General features: G+C 44.8%; 4 protein-coding genes across 5 annotated transcripts; 1 reads left to right on the top strand and 3 right to left on the bottom strand.

Moving 5' to 3' along the window:
* Window positions 1-22: 22 nt before the first annotated feature.
* On the bottom strand, window positions 23-4,687 carry LOC133495602 (dynein axonemal assembly factor 3-like). Of its 2 annotated transcripts, none has more exons than XM_061810461.1 (10): window positions 4,455-4,687; window positions 3,429-3,535; window positions 3,255-3,348; window positions 3,034-3,188; window positions 2,778-2,963; window positions 1,227-1,472; window positions 979-1,123; window positions 764-878; window positions 386-460; window positions 23-298 (listed from the first exon to the last, which is right to left on the bottom strand). In XM_061810461.1, the coding sequence occupies exons 1-10, from the start codon at window positions 4,534-4,536 to the stop codon at window positions 154-156; spliced, it is 1,350 nt and encodes a 449-aa protein (XP_061666445.1). In that variant the 5' UTR covers window positions 4,537-4,687; the 3' UTR covers window positions 23-153. The 2 variants fall into 2 exon arrangements, with proteins under 2 accessions (XP_061666445.1, XP_061666446.1); XM_061810462.1 differs by having other exon boundaries at window positions 979-1,078.
* Window positions 4,688-5,982: 1,295 nt separating this feature from the next.
* On the bottom strand, window positions 5,983-9,049 carry syt5b (synaptotagmin Vb). Its single transcript, XM_061810471.1, has 8 exons — window positions 8,842-9,049; window positions 8,150-8,325; window positions 7,960-8,058; window positions 7,703-7,870; window positions 7,463-7,630; window positions 7,276-7,390; window positions 7,049-7,182; window positions 5,983-6,192 (listed from the first exon to the last, which is right to left on the bottom strand). Exons 1-8 carry the CDS (start codon window positions 9,032-9,034, stop codon window positions 5,983-5,985), a joined length of 1,263 nt encoding a protein of 420 aa, XP_061666455.1. The 5' UTR covers window positions 9,035-9,049.
* A 2,809-nt stretch (window positions 9,050-11,858) lies between these two features.
* On the bottom strand, window positions 11,859-13,404 carry zgc:56095 (Ferritin, lower subunit-like). Its single transcript, XM_061810472.1, has 5 exons — window positions 13,223-13,404; window positions 13,015-13,119; window positions 12,533-12,679; window positions 12,317-12,442; window positions 11,859-12,235 (listed from the first exon to the last, which is right to left on the bottom strand). Exons 2-5 carry the CDS (start codon window positions 13,114-13,116, stop codon window positions 12,086-12,088), a joined length of 525 nt encoding a protein of 174 aa, XP_061666456.1. The 5' UTR covers window positions 13,117-13,119; window positions 13,223-13,404; the 3' UTR covers window positions 11,859-12,085.
* A 991-nt stretch (window positions 13,405-14,395) lies between these two features.
* LOC133495591 (receptor-type tyrosine-protein phosphatase H-like) lies at window positions 14,396-23,042 on the top strand. The gene is made up of 18 exons (XM_061810432.1): window positions 14,396-14,646; window positions 15,199-15,307; window positions 15,390-15,659; window positions 15,740-15,991; window positions 16,937-17,206; window positions 17,309-17,560; window positions 17,636-17,866; window positions 17,961-18,224; window positions 18,307-18,400; window positions 18,488-18,538; window positions 19,695-19,776; window positions 19,856-19,946; window positions 20,017-20,087; window positions 20,589-20,723; window positions 20,827-20,949; window positions 21,113-21,273; window positions 22,600-22,732; window positions 22,865-23,042. The coding sequence occupies exons 1-18, from the start codon at window positions 14,578-14,580 to the stop codon at window positions 23,003-23,005; spliced, it is 2,799 nt and encodes a 932-aa protein (XP_061666416.1). The 5' UTR covers window positions 14,396-14,577; the 3' UTR covers window positions 23,006-23,042.
* The last annotated feature ends 179 nt before the right edge of the window (window positions 23,043-23,221 follow it).

Here is a 23,221-nt window from a genome sequence, read left to right as displayed (position 1 = left end):
CAAACGTGAATAAATTGCTGCGTTGGATGAAATTTTGCTGTTTAATTTGTCATAGGGAACATTGAGAGTTACATTCACGGCGTCACCGAGGGGGAACCCACGCTCCTGGCAAACTGTGCTGTGAAATAGTCGAGGAAAAACATGCCGCCGACGTCACTTGTCCTCGTGTGGCTCAAACAAAGCGTGAACGCCGTCGCTCTTTGTTCCGAGACACGGTTGGAAACCGGCTTCCGCGCACAAGCCGGTCACACGCTCTGCAAAACCGGCTTCTTGCTCTTTGTTGAGGTCCAGAATGAACCTGAAGGGCCAAAAAAAAAAAAAAAACACTGTGTTGTCACCATGGTAACAAGCTTTGGGGATGCATTAAAAAAAAAAGAAAACTGACTTGGCCAACTCGACGACGAGCACAGCGTCTGGTGCTGCAATCTGCCGGATTTTGGGGCCCAAATGGTGCGCGCAGCTTCACGGCGTTGAACAGAAGAGAGCGCAGAAACGTGCTCAGCGGCAGATGGCGGCGAGCCACATGTTGCCATGACGATTTAAAGCAGATTAACGCTGAACGCTCATAATATTATGAGCGCCGTAACCAAACATTTGCTGCTATAAAGAGCAGCGTTGGAAAGTAACCAAGTACAAATACTTTGTAACTGGACTTCAGTAGATTCTTCGGGTATCTGTACTTTACGACTTGACATTTTTTATTTTATTTTTTTACAATTTAAAACATTTGTACATGTGTGTGTTCTGAGTGTGTACTCGTTACCTGGCTGAAAAATAGATAATATCGAAGAAATTGGCATATTTTTGTTTTTCCGGGAGCTTCTGAAGGGAATCCAGAGGCAGGAAGTTGACAGACACCCCGTTAAGTCGCATCAGGTCTGTCAAAGATACAAACAAATGAAGACGGGTCGACGCTTTGACCCACGGAATCGGCCTGAACCGCTCTTTTGACATCATCGTGTGATAGCTTCCACTTACCGCTGACGGGGACGCAATTATGTTCAATATTTGCGGGCGGATTTTCCTCCTCTGCGTCGAACTGAGGGGTCGAAGGGAGTTCCCGTCTCCTGGACAGGGACTGAAAAAATTCTTCCACGTTGGCAAAGGAGATGTCCTGTGCTGTCTGCATAAGACATCATGACTTCTGATTATTTGATTTTTTTTTTTTTTTTTTTTGCTCACGTATCCACACTTCTACTTCATCCTCAGTACTTTTCCGCCTTTACCTTCACGTGCTGGCCGTTCTGCGTCTTCAGCAAGCTCTCGTTTTCGGTCTCGACGCCGAATGCCAGGTAAGGACTCGACACGATGTCGCCCCAGTAGCCCCTCAGGGCCACTCGGTCCCCCCTCTGGCTGAAGACCCGAGAGGACAGCAAGCTCGGATTGGTCATTTCGTAGAAACCTTCCCTCAGCTCGAAGGCCAGGCCGCTCTCCCGCCACCGGACATACTCTTGCTTGTTGATGACGCTGCACTGGGGGTAATAACCCATTTGTGACAATTTTAGCACAGGGAGAGGTGTACAGTATTAATTAAGTTGGTTACAATATCACACAATAGCAGTTCACGTCAACAGTATCGATATCAAATCAATAAATTAGCTCCTTACGTACCATCATCACAAACAATTTTAAAATACACTAGTGTAGTAGTACCAAGCTTCAAACGGGGTTTATTCCAAAGTACTGCATAATACTGCGATATTATGCGCAGTTTAGGTTGAATAAGAGGGAAAAAAATGCACTGAAATTATCATATTACAGAACATTTTAACGAAAAAAAAAAGGTTTAAACCCATTTAACTGCAGTTCTTGAAGCTTAAATGGAAATGTCATGACTTTAAAGTTCATTATTATTTATTCATTATTATTATTATGTAGTGGCAGCACGGTGGTTGAGCTGGAAACCGTTGGCCTCACAGTTTCGAGGTCCCGGGTTCGACCCCGGACCCGCCTGTGTGGAGTTTGCATATTTACTCCGTGCGTGTGGGGGTTTTCTCCGGCCACTCCGGTTTCCTCGCACATCCTAGAAATTAATTGGACACTTTAAATTGCCCATAGGTGTGACTGTGAGTGCGGCTGTTTGTCTCTATGTGCCCTGCGATTGGCTGGGAACCAGTTCAAGGTCTACCCTGCCTCCTGCCCGTTGACAGCGGGGATAGGTTCTCGCACTCCCCGCGACCCTTGTGAGGATAAGCGGGGGAAAAAATTGATGGATGGATGGATTATATATGGAGTATATCATAACTGTACTTTGGCAGTAGTTCTTCCGTCACCACTAGAGGGAGGCCGCACACCATACTTTGTGCAACATTGGTAAACCATTCATTTTTATGCTCTTTAAAAGTTTAAAGCCATAAAATGTGAAATCTAAAAAGTCAAATTTTTATATACAATACTCTGTAATATTTGTTTCTTGCATATTGTCTACAGCCAGCAGTGGGAGGTTCCACTTCTTAAATTAGAATGTACAGTATATTTTTTTCCATTGTTAGCAGAGGGTTTCCCCACTCATTAAAGTTAAGTGTTGAGTCTAACAAGAAACTGTATTTTATCTAAACAATATGATTCCATCCAGTAAATCATCGGGATTTTACGGGTTCAACAAGCTGAAAGTGGCCACCATGCAGCCAAAACGTCCACACTGATTGATGTAAACAATTCATAAATTTAAAGCGCTGGAGTTGAAAATGACAAAATCTGCAGCGATGGGGAGTTTTACTACATTTACGGCATGAATACAGTAATCCATCCGAACGATTCATATTTCTTCTCCTTACCCCCTTCTCGTGCAGCTTCATCGTGAGGTCCCAGTCGAAGCAGCCCTTCTTGGAGTCGTAGCGGGTCCCGAGGTGCTGCCTGACCCGGTAGTCCCAGGCCTTGGCGATGGAGACGGGACCAGCGGGAGAAGAGCAGGGCTGCGTCCACGATTTGAAAATCCGGGCCAGCTCATCCCGCTCCTTAAACTGGACGCGTCGGAGCAAGTGAGCTTTTTGCGGAGGACATGTTACCGTTTGCGCGTGCTGATGCGAGCACCTTGAAGAGGGACGCGTTGAGGCAGGGGTTGCCGTCCGAATCCGGGACGTCACTGACGTGGAGCAGGAGCTGCGACGCCACACGTTTAACCGTCTCGTCCGTCTGACTGCGGAGCAAGCTGTTCCCGAACACCTCCAGGAAGGTCTCGGTCTTCGCTGAGGATGGGCCAACGCCGCGTTAAAAGCATTTATACGTTCCCTTAAGACGCAAACGGCGCCCACCGTGAAGTCCCATCGCTTGCTGCGGCGTCAGAGCGATGTAGAGCAGCAGCATTTGCCTGGCGACCACCTCCATGCTGTTTTCAAACAGCCACACCTGCAATGAATTAGAGAGATGACGTACCGGTATGCACGATCCGCAGCATCGGGGGTCACGGTCGGAGACGCGAGGCTCACGTTAAGGACGTCCTCATCCCTCAGATTAGCCAAAGTCTTCAGAAGATGTCTCGGATCGCCGCTGCCCACGAGCAAAATGTTGACTTCCCCTTTGTGGTGAACAGGGCCTGAAAATAATAATTAAAAAAAAATTAAAAAAAGAGAGAGATGGATGATGGAAATGTCAACCATACGGACAAAAGTAGAGGTGCACTGATGACAAGTGAAATTACGGGCTTGCTCTTAATTGGAATAATATATATTGCATTATAATATATAGAAAATAATGTATCAAAAAGTCATCAAAACACGTACAGTACACATACATAAGCGCTAATACGCATCAGCCTGTACATTCCCACTTTAGTTGATTAACTTTTATTTCGTAGAATTTTATGATTAAAACTATTTACATTTGATTAATTATTTAAAATAAATACAACACGAGTTGAATTATAAAAGCCATCGGTATGACCTTTTCCATACGGTTTTATTTCTTTATTTCATTTGTTGGGAATTATTTTATCACTCAATATCAATGGACAGGTTTCCAATTACGCCATCTTGTGTGTCATGGAGAACAGGTGATTTTTTTTTTATTGTTAATTTATCCGATTGGTCAAAGGGTGGTGGTGACGTCATTGGAAACATAACCATTATACGGCATGAACTAGACAACTCTTAATCTCATCAGTCTTGCCTTTTCCGCATTATTATATTTAATATTTTTTTTGTTGTTGTTTTTATTCCATTATCTTGTTTAATAATGTTTTTGTTGTGTTTATTACACCCCCCCCCCCTTCTTCTACGATTGCTCGTGTTTTTTTGCGTTCTCGCGGGAGTTGGTCGCAAACGATTTCTGACGTCCCCTTTTAATGTGAACGTCTCGGTTGAATAAATTGCACGGTTAGTCTCCACCTGAACCGTTTAAAAAGTGTTAAAGATAATATATATACATATATATTTTTTGAAATACACAGAAAAAGTGTGGAATTGTTTTTTTTTTTTTTTTTTTTTTTCAACGTTGGTGTCGGCACTTGTGCTCACCTGCGCAAATGAGGTCTCGAGCTGGACTGAAGCCCCACCAGTTGACGCAGCCTGCGCCTTCTGACGGCCGCCCGGCGCTCATTGTTCGACGAGGAGACTCCGACGGAGGCTCGTTGACGGCGGAAGCCCCCCTTGGACGAAGCAGCCGTGAGTTTAGCGCGACGGTTAGCCCACAAGCTAGCGCTACTTGCGTTTAGTTTTGTTGCATGGCAACCGTCTGCCCGCTTTCTGCACATGCGCAGTCTGCTACCAGGCAGTAAAGTGTTTTAAATGTATAGAGATACATGTATATATTTTTTAAAACTTTAATACGCGATTATTGTTGTTAAAGAGAATTATGGCATCACGTCATCACGTTTTTCCTTTAATAATATAGTGTTCACAAAGTCTAGAAAAGTAAACGTTCTATACTCCGTTTCAGTGGCTATGGAGAGGTTTTTGATTACGTCACCACCAATTTTAGACCAATCGGATGAATTAATAATAGAAAAAAACTTCACGCTTCACCTATCTCCTGTGTTCTCTGACTTCTATGACACACAAGATGGCGTAATTGGAAACCTGTCCATTGAAGTTTTTAATAAACATTCCATTCGTGTATTTCAGCCACCGTGTTGATGAAATCAGTTCTGTATCAAATTAATTCCAGTTAGAAAAGCCACATTGTGTCTTATTTGCTACATAATGAAAATGATCTGCATTATTGAAAAGAGGAACGTTAAGCGAAAATGTCAATCGAAGATTTATTTGTCACTCAAATGAGAAAAAAAAATCACCAAAGTGGTCTTCTTAAAATCAAAGTGAAAACAATACTAAAATATTTGTTTTAGTGGAATAAGAGTATTGCAGATACAGGTGCACCAAAAATATTGAATTAAAATATAAACTGCCATTGCACAGTCTACAACAAATGAAAATATCGCGCACGCACAGCACGTTTACATTTGTTTTAACTTTGGTGACACCCAGGTACATACACGAGGTCGTAATAACAGAGCAATATTTAACATCCACACATTAAAGTATACCAAAGGAAACATTATGTATGGAAAACAAAATTGGGCTTGAAAAAAAAACCCACCCAAAATGTAATGTCAACAAAAAGATATTACTTAATTTAAGCAAAATTATTCTCCAGTCTATCGGGAAAATTAAACTTGTAAAGATATTTCCGTCGTCCAGTCATAGTAGTACCCAAAAATTGAATTGAGGCAACTGGACTTTTTTTTTTTTTTTTTAATTGAGTTGGGAAGTTTTCTTAAAACAAATAAACATGGCTAACCCGCTCATGTCTTTAAAACTAGTAAAATGTACTCCCCGCACCTGCAGAGTTACTTAATCTTAACCAGAAATAATATCTCAATCACAAGTCGGAAGACATTAAGATTTTTAAGGAACAATGCAAGCAAAAAAAAAACAAAAACATTTACAGCATTTAATATTGATTGGATTTTAAATTTTGCAGTGACATCATGCAAAAAAAAAAAAAAAAAAAAGGGAAGACACAAAAACCCTCAGCAGGGTCTCTTTAGCGAGGTTTGGCTTTGACGGCCGCGTCGACCTCCTCCTCCGGCAATAGCGTGTGCCACTGAGCTACCGGGCGCCTGGGATTGGCCAGCATGTCCGACCAATGGCGCAGGCCCACCCCGGTAGCGCCGTAACCCATGAAGGTCTTACCGATGGGGTCGTTGCTCCCCAGTTTGTCGTAGTCGTACACCGTGATGACCACCTGCACTTTCTGATCCGGGCGACACAAATGGTTAACATTTGTTAAACCCGACAATGACGTAAAATGGAGGAAAATAGTTTAAGTGTGCCCACAATAGCCGTATAATGTCGGCACAAAATGCTAATTTCTGGCCATGACATACTTAAAGGTCCACTGTCGTGAAATGCACCAGTTTTAGTATGTAATTAATGAAAAAACGGCAGCCGGTATGGACCCATCCGTTCTTCTGATTCTGATTTTGACGTATATGGCTTTTTGTCACTCCCGCCATGAAAATCCGCTCGAGGGATTTGTTTTCGACTAGAAGCAGGAAGTGACGTTAGTAGCAGACGCCCAGTCAAGCGGTCTCGTATGTTTCTACTAGTTTTACCTGCTGGAAGGTAGCGCGTTGTTTTCCTTCGTGTGAGCCAAAATGCCGGCTCATTGGATTCCTGGATGGATTAGTTCTTCATATTTTTCAAAAAGACCCTGTTCGTCGTGAAAAATGGATTGCGCGGGTGCAAAGGACGAGGTAGGTGTGAATACAGCGACTAAAAAAATAATAGTTTGGGTGCGGCGGGGGCGTAATCCTCTCAGAATGCAACAAAAGATCCGGGCACTTAAGTCAGGGGTGCTAAATGTGCCGATGTACCTGTCGAGGGGCACGGCTTCGGCCGGGCTGGCTCATACATACCGTCCGGGAGTCTGTTGTTAGTTAGAAGTCATCCGCATATCATCTAAATGTGGCTCGAAACGATTGGGTAATATTGAACCGGTCACTTCACTCGATTTTTTTTTTTTGCTCACGTTATATCTCGATTGTGGTCACAATTTGTCATGTCTGGAGCGCCGTCGATTCCCTTTTCCGCAGGCGTTCTAACTTTACCTGTATCTGTTCAAAGGGGACTTCGAAGCTGAAACTCTCGTTGAAGTAGGGGTTGAGTGTGTTTTTCTTGACGGTCGTCTTCTTCTTCTTGATGCGTTTTCCGTTCTGCTGCAGGACGATCTTCACAAAGGGGTCTTGAAATGGGAGGAAAAAAGACGGGTGCGGTCATCCGTTGCATATTCGCGGTTCACTCGTACCCAAATGAACTCAGTTCTCGCCAAGTTTACCCGATAAGCCCCCGACATCCATTTTCTTCAGATTCTTTGCCTCCATGATGTTCACCGTCAGTTTCCCGGCGGTGGGGACGTATCTCAGAGAGATGCAGACGTCGCCCAGTTTCTCCTGCCAGAGGCCAAAAAACTGTGAAGAAACTCTTTTGACGACGGAGGCCTACGGAATGGAGGGCAAACGTACCTCTTCCTTTTCCACACTCTCCAAGTCCCTCCACTGTTGAATCGGCTGGCCCAAGTCGACGCTGTTCATGGGGATCTTGATATCGCCGATCATGTCGTGCTTGGAGAAGCGATCGAAATCGAAGACCTGAAGGACCAGCGTCTTTCCTCCTAACTCTGCGTACGGGATCTAGGCGGAACGAGACCATAATGAGCGACCCGAAAACGACAAAACCGGCAAATCTCATTCAGATCTCCCCACCTTGAAAAAGAAGGTCTCGTTGAAAACGGGACACAAGTTCTTGCGCTGAACTTTGGTTTCGTACTTCTTCTTTTTATCCGGCAACAGGAAGACTTTGACGTAAGGATCCGAGGTGCCCCCCATGTCCATGGCGGCCAGATCCTGAGCCTGAAGGATCCCCACGATGAGCTTTATGGTTAAAAGAGAGCAAAACGTCAGGGTTCAGTAATCCGCCCCCCGTTTGACAGATTCTGTTTTGTGCGTCGTAGGAGAACAACCTGGGAATCGGTGAAATTGTAGTCCAGAGAGAACTCCAGTTTGCCCAACTTTTCTTGCTCCTTCTCCTCCTCCTCTCCTTCCTTCTTCACCTCCCCTTCCTACCAGGAGATCACCAACACATTGAGTAGTCGTCTGAAATCTCAACGACTGACCACTGACAGTCCCGTTCACGCGGCGTCGTAGTCGTACCTTCTCCCCCGTCTCGCCCTCGCCTTCTTTCGCCTTCCTGCGCCGCCCCGTCTTCCTCTCCCGGACCTTCTTCGGCTTTTTCTTTTTCCCGAAGCATTTTTTGAAAACGCAGAAGACGAAGCACGCCACCAGCACCAGGACCACCACCACGATGGCTCCCACTGCCCACATGGGAACTGTGATCGGATAAAAAGTAGAATCAGGAACAGATTTCTAATCTCGTAGTTCGTAGCGGCAAGAGAAATGATTGTATCTGTCATCTAAGATTTAAAAACCAAACTGTAGTCTCTGTTGAGGGTTTTTCAAGATGATTTAAACCTCTCATAATTTGAGATTAGACGAACCACACTTTGCTCACATAATCTGAAAGACTTCATTCGCCATCTGGGTCCATAATTTCTTTCAAGCCTCGAAAACACAACCCGAGGTTTTAATCTATTACAGTCCTTGGACAAAATATGGTACTTCGCCGAATAAGAATAAATCAATCAATAAAAATGACAAAGTACACACTGCGATTTACAGAATATCATTTGAAGAAGCAATCACTAGTTGAGGTTCTTCTTGGCCTTGGACTGTTCCCGGTTTTGAGTTTTTAGGAAAGAAAGAGTTAATTTGATCACAACCCAAAGAACATCAAGATATGTTTCATCACTTGTATTTATGTATTGCGACTCCGAGAGATCGCTCACTGGGTAGCCGTTCCAGTTCGTTCACGAACTTGTCCTTCATGTGGTCGTAGTCGTGGCCGGGACGGTGCTCGGCGTGGCCACCGTGTTCCGTGTGGGCGCGCTCGCGGCGGACCTCCTCCGTGACCTCCTCGGACTCCTTCTCGGGCAGCTCGGCCGCCCTCCGGGCCCGGAACCCGCCGCTCGCCGGCCTCATGTCGGCTGCCAAAATACGGCAGAATATAACGCAACCGCGTATGGACGCCGGTGTAATCCCCGCGTCTGTCTGTTGCGCTACAGGGTGGGAGCGTAGAACATCTCTAAGCTAGAAGCTCGACATGGTTGACCCTAATCCCTCTTTTTGCCCCCCTCCCCCAGTTTTCTCTGCTCGCACATAACTGGATTTAACTCGACAATATTATTCCACACGTTCAAATCTTGAATAAAAGCATGGGTTGAAAATTTGGATTGACAGTCATCGAAGCGTTCATTTAACTATGAATGGATGGATGGAGATGGCAATATTGCCTCAATAAGTTACAGGAGGGAGTCAAAATATTAGTGAACACTCAGTTGGTGTCGTTTTTCAAATAAATTTCCTGTACTAGATTCAAATTTTTGTGGCATAGTGTCAAGTCGTCCTATTATGACTGCTTATAACCACAATTTCAAATTTTAGAAATCTCAATTCACACCAACGTCTTGATTTTATATTTGATATTTGATTTGTATTGGACTAGTTCAGTTGTATCTAAGTTTTAGGTACGACACGTTTGCATTTTATATTTTATTTTTCCAGCTGTTGTGGACAGTTTTTAATTGAACTTTTATGTGCAATTTATGTAAACTGTCATCGAGGGTTAATATTTTCCTACATTCAAGCACAGCATTTATATCGAAGTGTACACGATGTTACAATAGCTAACAATATTTTACATACTTTTCAGTAATCAAAACTCTGGCTCATACTAACACCTAGACCTACTATGCTGTTGTATTTTGATTTTGTTCATTCGGGAGGAAGTATTATTATTCTTATTCTTTTTTTTTTTTTAGGTGTTAAAACAATTTCCAGCCATGGTATTCGATCGTCAGAAAGAATTCAAATTTCCGAGCCATCTTTTAGATTCAGTCGATCTGAAAAGACGACAAAACATCCGTCTCACCTGCAGATGTGTTTCCAATTTCCCCGAGCGACTTTTTGTCAGATTTTGCGCCCGAAGCCCTCACGCGGCCACCATTCCCTCGATGTGTACTGGCAGCCTCCCTGTGCCCGTTCCCGTCAAAGCTAAAGCTCTGGCAAATCACTAGAGCAGTGCTGAGACTTAATCCCCCCCCCCCTTTCACTCCCCCCATCATCACTACTTCCCTTCCTTGTCATATTAAAATGCCCACCTCACATCTGTTGCTTTCCGTCCGATTGAACGTTAACAAAATCTCCTCTTTTTGCACTGTAACGATATCCAATGCTGTTACTTTTCATTACCGAGGTGGAAATGTTCATTAAATTGACAATTGGTGTGGGGGGGGGGCTGGGGGGGTATTGGCCTGTTTATCGATTCGACAGCCCAACTCGTTGTGCACCCAAACACTTTTGATTCTCCAGCGTCGCCTTGCAAGCGGTCTTGCACCGATCCGACAACTTTCACTCAGGGCGGACATTGCGTCCCTTGCGTCGCTGCTGCGGACGCCCCCCCCCCCCCCCCCACCCGTAATCCGCTGGCACGCCGCCACATCTGGACACCTCGGCGGTGCCAAACCGCGATGCAGCTGGCCGCCTTTAATAGTTGGTGACACGGAGGGGAAAAAAAACAACTGCAATTCCATGTCCGATATTGTTATTTTGAACTATCACACTATCAAATAGTAAGAGTCACTGATGGTGTAGTGGTACACATGCCTGTCTTTGCTGCAGGCGGTGTGGGATCGATTCCTGCTCAGAGATGGTGTTTATATCTGCCCTGCGACTGACTGGCGACCAGTTCATGGTGTAGTTCGCCTTTTCCCCGAAGCCAGCTGGGATAGGCTCCAGCTTTCCCGCAACCCTTGTGAGGATAAGCAGCTTGGAAAATGACATGACGATGAAATACTAATGTTCTTGACAATAATATAAATCCTAAAATGCAAACTGAGCTGCTGAGAATTTTTTTTTTTTTTGGATCCGCAGTGTTGACAGTGGAGTACTCTGTTTAGGGCACTGGTGTCAAACTCAAGGCCCGGGGGCCAGATCTGGCCCCCCACATGATTTTATGTGGCCCGCGAAGCCAAATCCAGTGTTAATTTCCATGATTCTTGTAAAACTCTGTACCAAAATTTCAAATTGTCATGTCATAAATGATAAAGTTGAGATATTACTGTACAAGCATTTCTGCGTTACCAAACGTGAATTGTTAAAGACATTACCCTTGATTTCTGATTCCAAAACGAGTTCGGAAATTGATGACGTGAGTATGAGAAGATGATTAAATATTTTTGTTCCACAGTCGTAACGGCCCTCCGTGGGAAACCGGAACAACGATGAGGCCCGCGAGAAAAACGAGTTTGACACCCCTGGTTTAGGGTGTGTGCACCCTTGCGCGACTAGATTACAACGTGCGGCCGCGGCTCACGGGCGACGTCCTCCTTATCTTCGCTGCAAAGTGTCACCCTGTAGGATTTTTCCAACCACCCGCAAGCTTGTGTGCTGCCGGCCTAATGTTCAACTTTAAGCGACCGCTCGATCGTGACCAAGCAAAGTCCTGCTGTTTACTATGTTCAGTATGTATAGAGGCGGCACGGTGGATCAGCCGGAAAGCGTTGGCCTCACAGTTCCGAGGTCCGAGGTTCGATCCCAGCACCGCCTGTGTGGAGTTTGCATGTTCTCCGAGCAACCAGTTCAGGGTCTAACCGTTGACAGCTGGGATAGGCTCCAGCACTCCCGCGACCCTCGTGAGGATAAGCGGCGAAGAAAATGAATGGATGGATGTATGCACAGATGTCGCATTGAGCCGTATTTGAACACAAAGTGGCTTGCTAGCAGAACAAAATGTCGACAAAACGAGTGAGGCGCTGGCATAAGTGTGGTTTATTCAATCAATTTCTGACCAATAGGAAAGTAGGAAAATAGGAAAACTACTTTTGAGCACCGTAGCTAGTTTGCTAAAGAGGTGTGAGGTATTTGTAGGTACTTGGCTCCTGCACTAAAACATTTCCTTCAACGATAACAAATATTGTTCAGCTACAAATGGACCAAACAGGGTTCGATTGTTGCTTTTTGCCAGCGCCGCCTTTACAAGGTGTGCTTGTCGAAGAGGTACTCCCCCATGGACGCGTGGCCGTCGGACGCCGTGATGCGTTTCAGGCTGCCCGCGAAGTCGCCCAGCTTCTTGATGGTGTCGTGGCTGTCGCCCAGGAAGTGTTGCTCAAGGAAGTCACAGAGCTGCGCAAAAGGAGAGACGCAGCTAGTGATGAAACTGCGGTTGGATCTAATCGTCAGCGCACGCATGCGTGGCAGACTTACGTGGGGGTCGGTGTGAGTGCCAGCCTTGCGGTGTGCTTCCAGAATGCAAGTGTTCATGGCCTTTTGGTAGTCCAGGGAGAAAGACATTGCATCCAGTCCGCCTCTCCAATCCTCCCTACTTGGTTTCTGCAACACGCATAAGACACTTGCATAAACAGCGGCGTACATTATACATTTTTATCCGAGTGACGTAATTGCAACAAGCGGGAAAGTTACAGCAATGGTCTGCAGCAAAATGCGGCCCCCTCTCGTGTTCTGGTACTCCAGCAGCTTCTCAGCGTGTTCTCGTTCCTTCCCGGAGAGCCCCAGGAAAAACTGGGAGAATTTCGGAAGGGCGACGTCGTCCCTGTCAAAATACATGCCCTGTCGTGGGAATAAAACAAAGTAATATTTCAAGGATGAAGTTGACTATGCGCGACAACATTTTTATGACAACTTAATTTGACTTGAGGCACAGAAGTGGAAGTCCTTGTAAGTTTTTTTTTCAGGGAACATAACTTCACGAGTTGTTCCAAAAAAAAAAACGAAACGAAACGCTGAACAGTTGTACATGTGCAGTCAAACGTATAGACGTGGTCAAAGTTCACCTGTGAGGGTTCGAGTGCAATTTGGGTTCACCCTGACATTTCCCCCTAGAACCGAATATCCCTCATTTTCTGTGCAAAATGAGAGGAAAGTAATTAGTACGTTGTAGTTACCAGAGAAAGGTAAGTGTAGGAGGCTTGGAGCTTGAGGTTGATGAGCTTGTTGATGTCACCTTCACACTCACTGTGGAGGTTTTGCCTCACCGCAGGCTGCATTTTCTAAAATAATAATAATAAAAACACAATATGCTTAAAACAAAGTGCGTAAACAGGCGTGCATTGGGATCAATACAGTCGCTAGCAATTGCTAGCGAAAGCTCACCGTTTGCTGGAAACGTCTTCGTTCGGCGTCGCGTTGGTTGTCTTTTTTGGTCTGTGACAAATGGAGAACACGTGAGGTGCCCGGTTCTTGTCAAAAGGTACACGAAAAGGAAAAGACTAAAAAAAAAAAGGGGTTGGGAGCGACTAGGCAGCCTCCCTGCTTAGTTTAGTGTTAGCGACTCTCTACTACCACCTGCCGTTTTGGGGGCTCATTACGTCTTTCTGAGAAACAACATCCAACAAATTTACCCGTTAAAGTTTTGAATTATGTGAATAATAATCATTTAATAGTATAAAATAATTGTTGAATTTATTCTGGCTAAATAAATAGCTTCATATGTGTACGTTCATTGCGCATATATGTATAGAAATATTTTTAAATCAAATAATTGATGAGTTTGAGATAGTTAATAAATTGTAAATAGACAAATGAGAAATAAGGATCCATTCATCCATGTCCTTTTGGACCGCAGCGATTTATGAGAAATAGGAACCCAGACCTGTGGCGAATTAGAACTTCGTGCCACAAGATGGCGACAAAGTACTCCGCCTCCCCGGACAAGATTATAAACTGCCATAATCTACAGTAGTATATATAACATAGTCATTACATGTCGTTCTTGACATTAAAATTCACGATTATATCATTTTATTTTATATATTTTATTGTCATTATACATCACTGTCAGTCATATTTTACATCCCGCTTTGCATAAACGGTGCCAATATGACCACAGCATCATTAGACGGTTATTACACACCATAACATGCAATATCTTATTCTTCTGTTTTTGTTCTTTTCGTTTATGTTAAAGGTTGGTTGAATTCTTCCTCAAATCTGCTATTGTGTTTGTCACAGCTTCAATGTTCACAAATGAGCAAAAAGAAATCTATCTTGAAATCTTGATTTATTTGATTTGAAGTCGCGTTTGAACGCTTTCGCAGTGACCACAAAACCACGGGCCGGGCGGTTTTGTTCGGCGCTCGCGCGATCATTTCCTCAACATGACTGATAAAGATACGAAACAAATCAGACTGATGGGGTTTTTGATGTTTGCGTTGTATTCATAAGGAAGTCACGGGCGGGCCAAAGGTCTGAGCGGTTGTAAAAAAAAAAAAAAAAAAAAAAAAAAAGGGGGCAGAAGCAGAGCCTCGCAAACAAGTCATCAGACCAGAGGTTAGCAGAGGAGGGCGCGGTTAGGAATCAAAAGTCAACAGCGCGCCCTGGGATGAAGTTGCTGACACTTTCACATCAGCTTTAATTGCTGCTGATTTTTTTTTTTTTTTTTTTTGCCAAAATGAACTCGATTAATTAAGAATCCAAATTTTTGAGCTTTGGTAAAAAATTAAGTGTCGATGGAGAACTTAAGGTTTGAAATCACCGCGGGTCACCTGTTGCTGTGCGTCTTCCTGAATCTGCTTTGGGTGAGTTTGTGGCCTTCCGCTTTAGTAAAGATCAGATGCTGTCAAAAATATTAATTAAGAAGGGAGGGGTAAAAAAGGCTATCTGGGCCTGCGTTCCATTTAAAAAAAATTCAAAAACTATATTTTCATCTGCATTTCGTTAACTACACAGACAGGAGACCTTAAATAAGGAAGTGCCAATCCCATACAGCAATTGGGTTTATTTTACTGCATTTATTTTTTTATTCATACACCGGAGTAACACATTTTTCCACTTATTTGATGATATAAACTGTTGAAACTTTGCATATTTCCTGTGGTGACACCAGCAATGTAATATGCGTATATTACAGTATTATATAGTGTGTTTTTGGTGATTTGTTAGTGTTTGTTTCCATTGCAAGGAAGTAACATAGCACGAACACATTGTTACTGTATTTTGTGCAGATATTTGTATTCATAATTGTATGTATTATTGCTTTATTACAGTTTAGCGTTGTCCAACTATGTTACTATAACTTTTCAAGTTGAATCATTCCCTTTATTTTCATGACGGTTTTATTCCGCTCTCAGGGCAACTCGGACTCGATCGAAACGTCAAGACGGCACACGACGGCGAGCGGGGCAAAATCCACGGCGCTTTTCACTTCCACCCCGACGAGCCTCATCACCGCAAACCCGCGTGAGGCTGCGCCGCCGCTTCCCACGAGCGACGTTCGGCCCGGGCGCCCGCTCTTGACTTGAAATTCTTTTTGTCTCGTTAGCTCCTGAAAACGTCGGCGACGTGACGGTGGTGGGGCAAGATGAAATCGGCATAACGCTGAAGTGGGAGAAGGTGAACGACATGTCCACGTACTTCCTACTCTACGACCTCAACGGGAGTGCGAAGGAGGAGAGTGTGGACCCTTCCCCGGATCAGACGCATGTCACGCATGTGGTTGGTCCTCTGTCTGCTGGGAGAAAATATCAATTCCGGATCATCACTCAGTTCATGGGCGCAAACAGCACTGGATATTTATTTTCTGCATCCACCGGTAGGCCGTCTTTCATTTCTGAACACTTCAGAACAAGAGAATGTCAAACATCTGAGTCTTGTGCATCTTTTATTTTGTAGCCCCCCTGAACGCAAAAAACTTCAAATCCCTGGAAAGAAATACCAGCAGTATAACGCTGCAGTGGGAAAGGGGAGATAAAGTCAGCTACGCTATCGTTTTCGGCGACACCAAGGAAGATGTCGCTGCCGCCGAGGAACTGGAAGTTACACACACCATCGCGGGACTCACAAGTGGAACTGAATACTTTTTTACGCTTTTCACCGTGTTCGAAACAGTCCGCAGTAGCGGCAACAACCTGACTGCCGTCACGGGTAAGATGAGGTTTAGTATGACTGCTCGAGGGGGGAAGTGGCTAAAGTAAAAGCTGAAATGTACTCAAAGGCCAAAAGTCATGCCTATAAACATTCTAAAATAGATAGTGTAATGAAAAGTACATTTAACATTATTCACTTCAATGTCTATACGAAAATAGAAATATGAGCGGAGAGCGGGTCATCAAAGTTGCGGAAGTCTCATTCGACATTCAAGTGGTGGCCATATTGCCTGCCACGTCTGTTCATTCCATCACACCGCGACATTCGCCATTGAAACCACGCTGTGCCACCTACTATGGGACACGGAAGCTCTTTTCAAAGAAGAGAACATCTCACAATCGAGTGGAGTGACCGGGGCAACATTACCGTATCGGTTCGAGCCATATTTAGATGATATGCGGATCACTTCTAACTAACAACAGACTCCCAGGTGGCGGCACGATGAGCCACCCCGGCCGAAGCCGTCGGGTAACTCGACGCATTTAGCCCTGCGATTGGCTGGCAACCAGTTCAGGGTGTGGCCTGATCTCCTGCCCGTTGACAGCTGGGATGGGCTCCAGCACTCCTGTGACCCTTGTGAGGATAGGCGGCTAAGAAAATGGATGGATGGATGAAAAAGCGCCATTCTTGTTTTTTCAAAAAGATTCAACATCTTTGTTGTTTTTTTTTGTGTGGAAGGCTAGAACAGATTAATGCCATTTCCATTTGTTGTAACAAGGCAAGATGATTTGAGATATAAACGCTTTAAGGTATGAGCGTGCTCACAGAACAAATTTAGCTCGTATTTCAAGGCTGGCACAACACCAAAAGCATTCGTCACAATCTTATTTTTGTATCAGATGGCAAGCCTTTTTTTTGACAAATTAGAGAACAAAGTACCGCAATTAATAAAATCAAAAATGAATATTCAAAATCAAACGCTAAAGTCATCTTCTCTTACAGCACCTGACAATGTTGAAAAAGTGACCGTGATCACCCAAACCGTGAGCAGCGTCACGCTGTCGTGGAACAAAGTCGGCGAGGGCTCGACGTACGTCCTGCACTACAGCAACCACAGCATCCCCGTCGAGGTCACAGGTTCTGCGTTCGATCCCAAAGCGGCGGTGACCCAGGAGGTCGGTTCGCTTGCCCCTGGAACAAAATACGACTTCACTCTCATCACCGTGTTTCAGAACGTTACCAGTACCGGGTTCGTGTTCGATGCGGTGACGGGTAGGAGCATCCGAGCGTCCCGCCGGTCCAATTTTGGATGTCTCTAGAATTCTTCGACCTGCTTTTTTTTTTTTGTTTTTTTTCCTATGTTGCCGTTCAAAGTTCCGTCAATGGTGGCGGTCGTCAACTTGTCCGAGCGCTCTGAGACCAGCGCGACTCTGTCCTGGGAGACGGCGGATCCGAACTGGAGCTACTTGGTCCACATCGATGGGGGAAACGTCACAGTGGCGCCAAACGGGTCGTCGGATGTGTCCCGGTCGTTCGCGCTGCAACCGGGAACGGAGTATCCGTTCGCCGTGATCACTTTGTTTTCCGGACTGGCCAGCGCCGCTTATAAAGGGTTCTTTGTAACTGGTACTGAAAAGATAATTTGTCAGGGAAATATTGATTTACATTGATGATTTTTTTTTTTCTTCTAATCCGTTTTAGCCGTAAATTGTGCCGACGTGGCTTGGCACGTCACGTCACGCTCGATCCGAGGCACTGTCGAGGGCTCGTTCACGAGTGCGACGGCCTCTAATGGATCTTCTTCACATCTGAGTCCGGAAGGTCCAAACGTGTCATTTGCCGGCCTTTACCCGGGCGCAACGTACAACGTGTCGCTCGAGTACCGACGCGAATCCGCTCACTTCCTACAATGTCAGCTCCGACTCACGACCAGTAAGCGAAAACCGGATCTGGTTTTAGTATTTCCCAAGCGAAGACACACTTTTATATGACCAAAAATATGTCTTTGCGCTTGTTTACTCTTCAGTCCCGCCGGGTTTAACTGCTCACTGCGAGTACTGGGAGGCAGGGTACTCGGTCTTTATCGTCTGGGATGCGCCAGAAGGTTTGTGGACTTCTGTGGAGGTGAACGTGAGCGGACGGACGCACACCGTGCAGGACGTGGAGCAACGGCACATCAAAATAGGCGGATTTCAACCGGCGAGAACGTACCAGGTGTCTCTATCGTCACTCTCGGGGACCTCGAGGAGGTCCGAACCGTACGTCTTTCAATGTCCTACTGACCCTCGTGGTAGGTTTCAAGTCTACCTTACATATTACATACACTAGCTATTATAATCCAACACATTTATAAGTGATTTTCATCTTTGTAGGCGTCATTGCAGGTTCAGTTCTGGCTGTCCTGCTTCTTGGTGCCCTGGTAGGTTTGGCAGCGTTCGTTTTATTAAAAAGGCCGGATATCGTCAGGTAGGGGCTGGCCAACAGATGATACTGACGTGTCCTTGTTGTGTCTGTGCCTAATAATTGTTTTTTTTTTTTTTAAATCTTTTTAAGAAAGAAAAAGTCATTGGTTGAAGAGAGCCCAGCTTCAGCTGAAGAAATCAAGTAAGAGGTCTTTTTCCCCTTCCACTGGCAAAGGTGCACAGACCAGAAACTGCAGTGCTATTTTCGTTGATTTCAATGAGAAAGTGTGACAAAACTTTTATAATTCCCTTCAATTATGTCACCAGTGTAGTTTTTGTATAAAGTGCAATGTTATGGAGTGCTATTTTTTCGGGGGGTGGGAGACTGGAACGCATTAATGCGTTTCCATTCATTTCAATAGGAAATGATGATTTGGATGTTTCAAATGTAGGCAAGGAACAAATTAAAATCATCTCTCATGCCACTACTGTATTAATATGTGACTGGTATTTCAAGGATTCAAGTATTCATGGATTTTGTCAAAACACATTTTCTGTATGATACTGCACAAAATTTGATACTGAAGGTCGCAGATTATTGTGAAATACAAATAGACGGCAGGACGATGGATCAGCTGGAAAGCATTGGCCTCACAGTTCTGAGGTCTCGGGTTCAATCCCGCCCCTGCCTGTGTGGAGTTTGCATGTTCTCCCCGTGCCTGCGTGGGTCTCCTCCCACATCCCAAAAAACATGCAACATTAATTGGACACTCTAAATTGCCCCTAGGTGTGATCGTGAGTGCGGCTGTTTGTCTCTATGTGCCTTGGCTGGCAACCAGTTCAGGGTGTACCCCGCCTCCTGCCCGATGACGGCTGGGATAGGCTCCAGCACTCCCCGCGACCCTTGTGAGGATAAGCGACTAAGAAAATGAATGGACAAATAGAATAAGAGATAAAATACAACCAGATTAAAAAAAAAAATACTTGTGAGTAAATGGTTGCTAAAATCAGATGAAAAGACACCTGAGAAAAAGTTTTTTTTTTTTTTTTTTTTCCATGAAGATCAAACATGAGCTCATGGACTGAAAGGCGATGATGCGACAAGCACGTCACGGCATCGTCTCAAAGCCCACCCTGGCTTGCAATATATGATATATGATAGGCCGTAATGCTCAAAGCATAGAGAGGCCATATTTGCTTGTTATGTGGGGGATTGTTCCGATCATTGCACTGCATTAGCCAGCGTTGCCGTTCGGGTTCGGCACGAGCGTTCGCATGCGACCGCGACATTCATGCATGGGATCTGCTTGCTCATATCGCAACAATGCGCTGAAATGCTTGTTCTGCTCTGGTTCCAGAGATAATTCTCTCGCGGAATTTCCTGGCCATTTCTCCAAATTAAGTATGGATAATAACAGAGGTTTCTCCAACGAATATGAGGTGCTCAAAAAAGAACAAACATGTTTTTGTTTTTTTTTTTTTGTCCTCCTCAATCTAACCCTTCAACCTTGTCGCGCAGAGCCTTGCCGTGATTGGCATTCAGCACACTCAGAACGCCGCCCTGATGCCCGAGAACACGGAGAAGAATCGCTTCACCAACGTGCTGCCGTGTAAGTGTGGGAGGATGGAACGCCGAGCAAATCTTTCGCTTTGTGTGAACTTCTCTTTCGCCGGGGACAGATGACTGGAGCAGAGTGAAGCTGCACACCGCCAACGGAAAGTCGGACTACATTAACGCCTCGTACATGCCGGTACGCGTTGCTTTGTAATGATAATCGAGCAAATTCTCAACTTTGTCTTGTACACAACGTAAAAAGTTTCAATAAAACATCACGCTCACCATAGATGACGTATACCCGACGTATTAATGTGTGCAAGATTGGTTTGTACAGGGGCTACAAAAGTCTACACGCCCCCTGTTCAAATGTCAGGTTTAAGATTTTTGATTTGAGTTACACAAGGAATTGGTCACAATTTTTGGGGAAAAAAATTGAAATGATCTTGGTGACATTCATCCAAAACAAAAATTAAGATTTTACCACAAAAAAAAAAGGGTTAGAGAGGACAGATGAATAAAATGTGCTACTTCACAAGTAACACCAAGCATAATACATCCATCAGATACAATAGCTGTATTACTATTGTACTACTACTGTATTATTATTATTATAATAACTGTATTTATATATATTTAAAATGGCATCTTTTCTTTGAATCACGGCACACTCCCAACCAACTCGCGATCTCGACAGGGTTACAACAACAGCCGAGAGTACATCGCCACTCAGGGCCCTCTGCCTGCTACGGTCAGCGACTTCTGGAGAATGATCTGGGAGCAGAGAGTCAGCGCCATCGTCATGGTAACCAACTGCACAGAAGGAAGACGGGTGTGTTGTGTCTTGAAGTGGTTACGCAGATTGAACTTTTTTGTTTTTTTTGTTTTAAAGAGGACTTGTAGATCCTCATTTGCAATGACTTTTTTCCCCCCAGATTAAGTGTGAACAATATTGGCCCGCACATCGAGACACTTGTCTTCACAGCGGCCTGGCGATCACGACTGCATCCGAGCAGCAGGACACCAACTGGACCTTAAGGGAATTCAGAGTGAAACACGTACGATGTGTTTTTGTCAAGTTCTCGTCCAATGTGTGCTCAACGCCAGCAGAACACGTCTGAAAATAGCGAACGTCTGCACCGCTGCCGGCTGGGGGTCGAAATGTACACGCTCACTACTCAAACCGGCGCCGCGTCACGAGCTAAATTTTGTGTTTGACAGAAAAACAGCTCACCGGAGAGGACCGTGAAACATTTCCACTTCACCGCCTGGCCTGACCACGGAGTGCCTCAGTGCACGGACGTCCTGATGAAGTTCAGGGGCCTCGTTAGACGGCACATGGACTCAAACAGGAGCACGGCACCAACTGTGGTGCACTGCAGGTGCGCTGCTTTAAAAAAAAAAATAGACGTGACACGGGGTGAAAGGGGGATCAACTGTGGACGCAAAATGGATTTAACATGAGCACGAAATACTTAATTTGTGCTAACAGCTACAATGTGTGCACAATCATAATTCGAATTACTAATTATTGAATGCAATAGTATTCCAATGAACTACCGGGGTAAGCAAATGAAATGCACCTTTGAAAGAATTTGCTGTCCTGACGTCAACGTTTATTGCGTCAGGGCAATTCCCACGGCACACTGCAAAAATAAATATATATACAGATATTAAGAATATCCTTGGTTATACCACATGCTGCTGTATTAATGCAAACGGGTGGATAGAATGGTTAATTGTACCTTGCGCCATCTAGTGGAAGAGCATGTCATTGTTCTGCCTGACCTTTAAACGGAGCCGCTATTGACAGATAATCAGAGATATTTGTAATTAAATATTAAACTCAACCGTTAAGCAATACCCTCTAAAAAAAAAAAAAAACGGAACATGATGCAATAAAATAATAGGACACAAATATGGAAGTAAATTAGCGCCACCAGAATATGAATTTGAAATGCCACAGAAAACAGGATTTGAATTTGAAATGTAAAGTGATCACATTTGCAATAGTTGCTACAATTCATTCCATCCATGCATTTTCTTCACCGCTTATCCTCATGAGGGTCGCAGGGAGTGCTGGAGCCTATCCCGGCTGTCAACAGGCAGGAGGCGGGGTACACCCTGAAACTGGTCGCCAGCCAATCGCAGGGCACACAGAGACAAACGGCCGCACTCACAATCACACCTTGGGGCAATTTAGAGCGTCCAATTAATGTTGCATGTTTTTGGGATGTGGGAGGAAACCGGAGTGCCCGGAGGAAACCCACGCAGGCACGGCGAGAACACGCAAACTCCACACAGGCGGGTCCGGTATCGAGCCAGGACCTCAGAACTGTGAGGCCGACGCTTTACCAGCTGAACCACCGTGCCGCCATTGATACAATTCGCTGTCTGAAATTCACCGATCTGTGCCACCAGCCAGGGTTACTTGAGATCAGAACCAAACAGCCAGCCAATCCAGTTGGGCTTTCTTAGTGTGTGACGTCACGTGACTAAGAAATCGTAACTTTGATTGGCTGGCTGTCCGGTTCTGACCTGAAGTAACCCTGCCTGGTGGCACAGATCGGTGAATTTCAGACAGCAAATTGTAGCAACTATTGAAATCGTGACCACTTTACATTTCAAATTCAAATCCTGGTGGCACTAATTTACTCCCATACACAAAGTGTTGACGCAACTGATCGTATTTTGTCTTTTTTTTTTAGTGCGGGAGTGGGCAGGACAGGCACCATCATAGCCTTAGACGTTCTGCTCCAGCAGCTTCTGGACAACAAGGTTGACATCAAGGCCTTCGTGCGCGACATGAGACTGCGGCGGCCGCACATGGTGCAGACTGAGGTAACGCCGATTACTTGTCCTCGACCGGAGCCCCAAGGGTTGACGTGAAACCAAAAAAAATGTGGGGTCCCCAGGCTTATTTATACGAGGTCTACTTTTGGAACCGACCCCCCAACTCTGGTCTCTTTCCAGTCCCAGTATGTTTTCCTGCACCAGTGTATCATGGACTATCTGCAGCCTCAAGAGAGGACTGAAGAAGGCATGTACCAGAACGCAGATATCATTTATGCCAATGCCACAGCGCTGCGAGAGTTTAACAAAGGGGCAACCTGAATCGTAAAAAGGTATACAATCTTCGTTTCGTTTTTTTTTTTTTATTAAAATTTCACGCACACCATTGAATTTTATCAGTGGGAGTTGCAGTGTTAAAACTACCCAAAATTGCTTTCCCTTATCCAGTAAGAAAACTGGTTTAACTCAGCTTGTTTTTTTTAATAATTTAAAAGGATATCATATGTATTGCCACTATGCAATTGATTGCATATTTTA

Source organism: Syngnathoides biaculeatus, chromosome 22 (genome assembly GCF_019802595.1).
Source record: "Syngnathoides biaculeatus isolate LvHL_M chromosome 22, ASM1980259v1, whole genome shotgun sequence".
NCBI lineage: Eukaryota > Metazoa > Chordata > Actinopteri > Syngnathiformes > Syngnathidae > Syngnathoides > Syngnathoides biaculeatus.
This window is presented reverse-complemented; position numbering and strand designations above follow the sequence as displayed.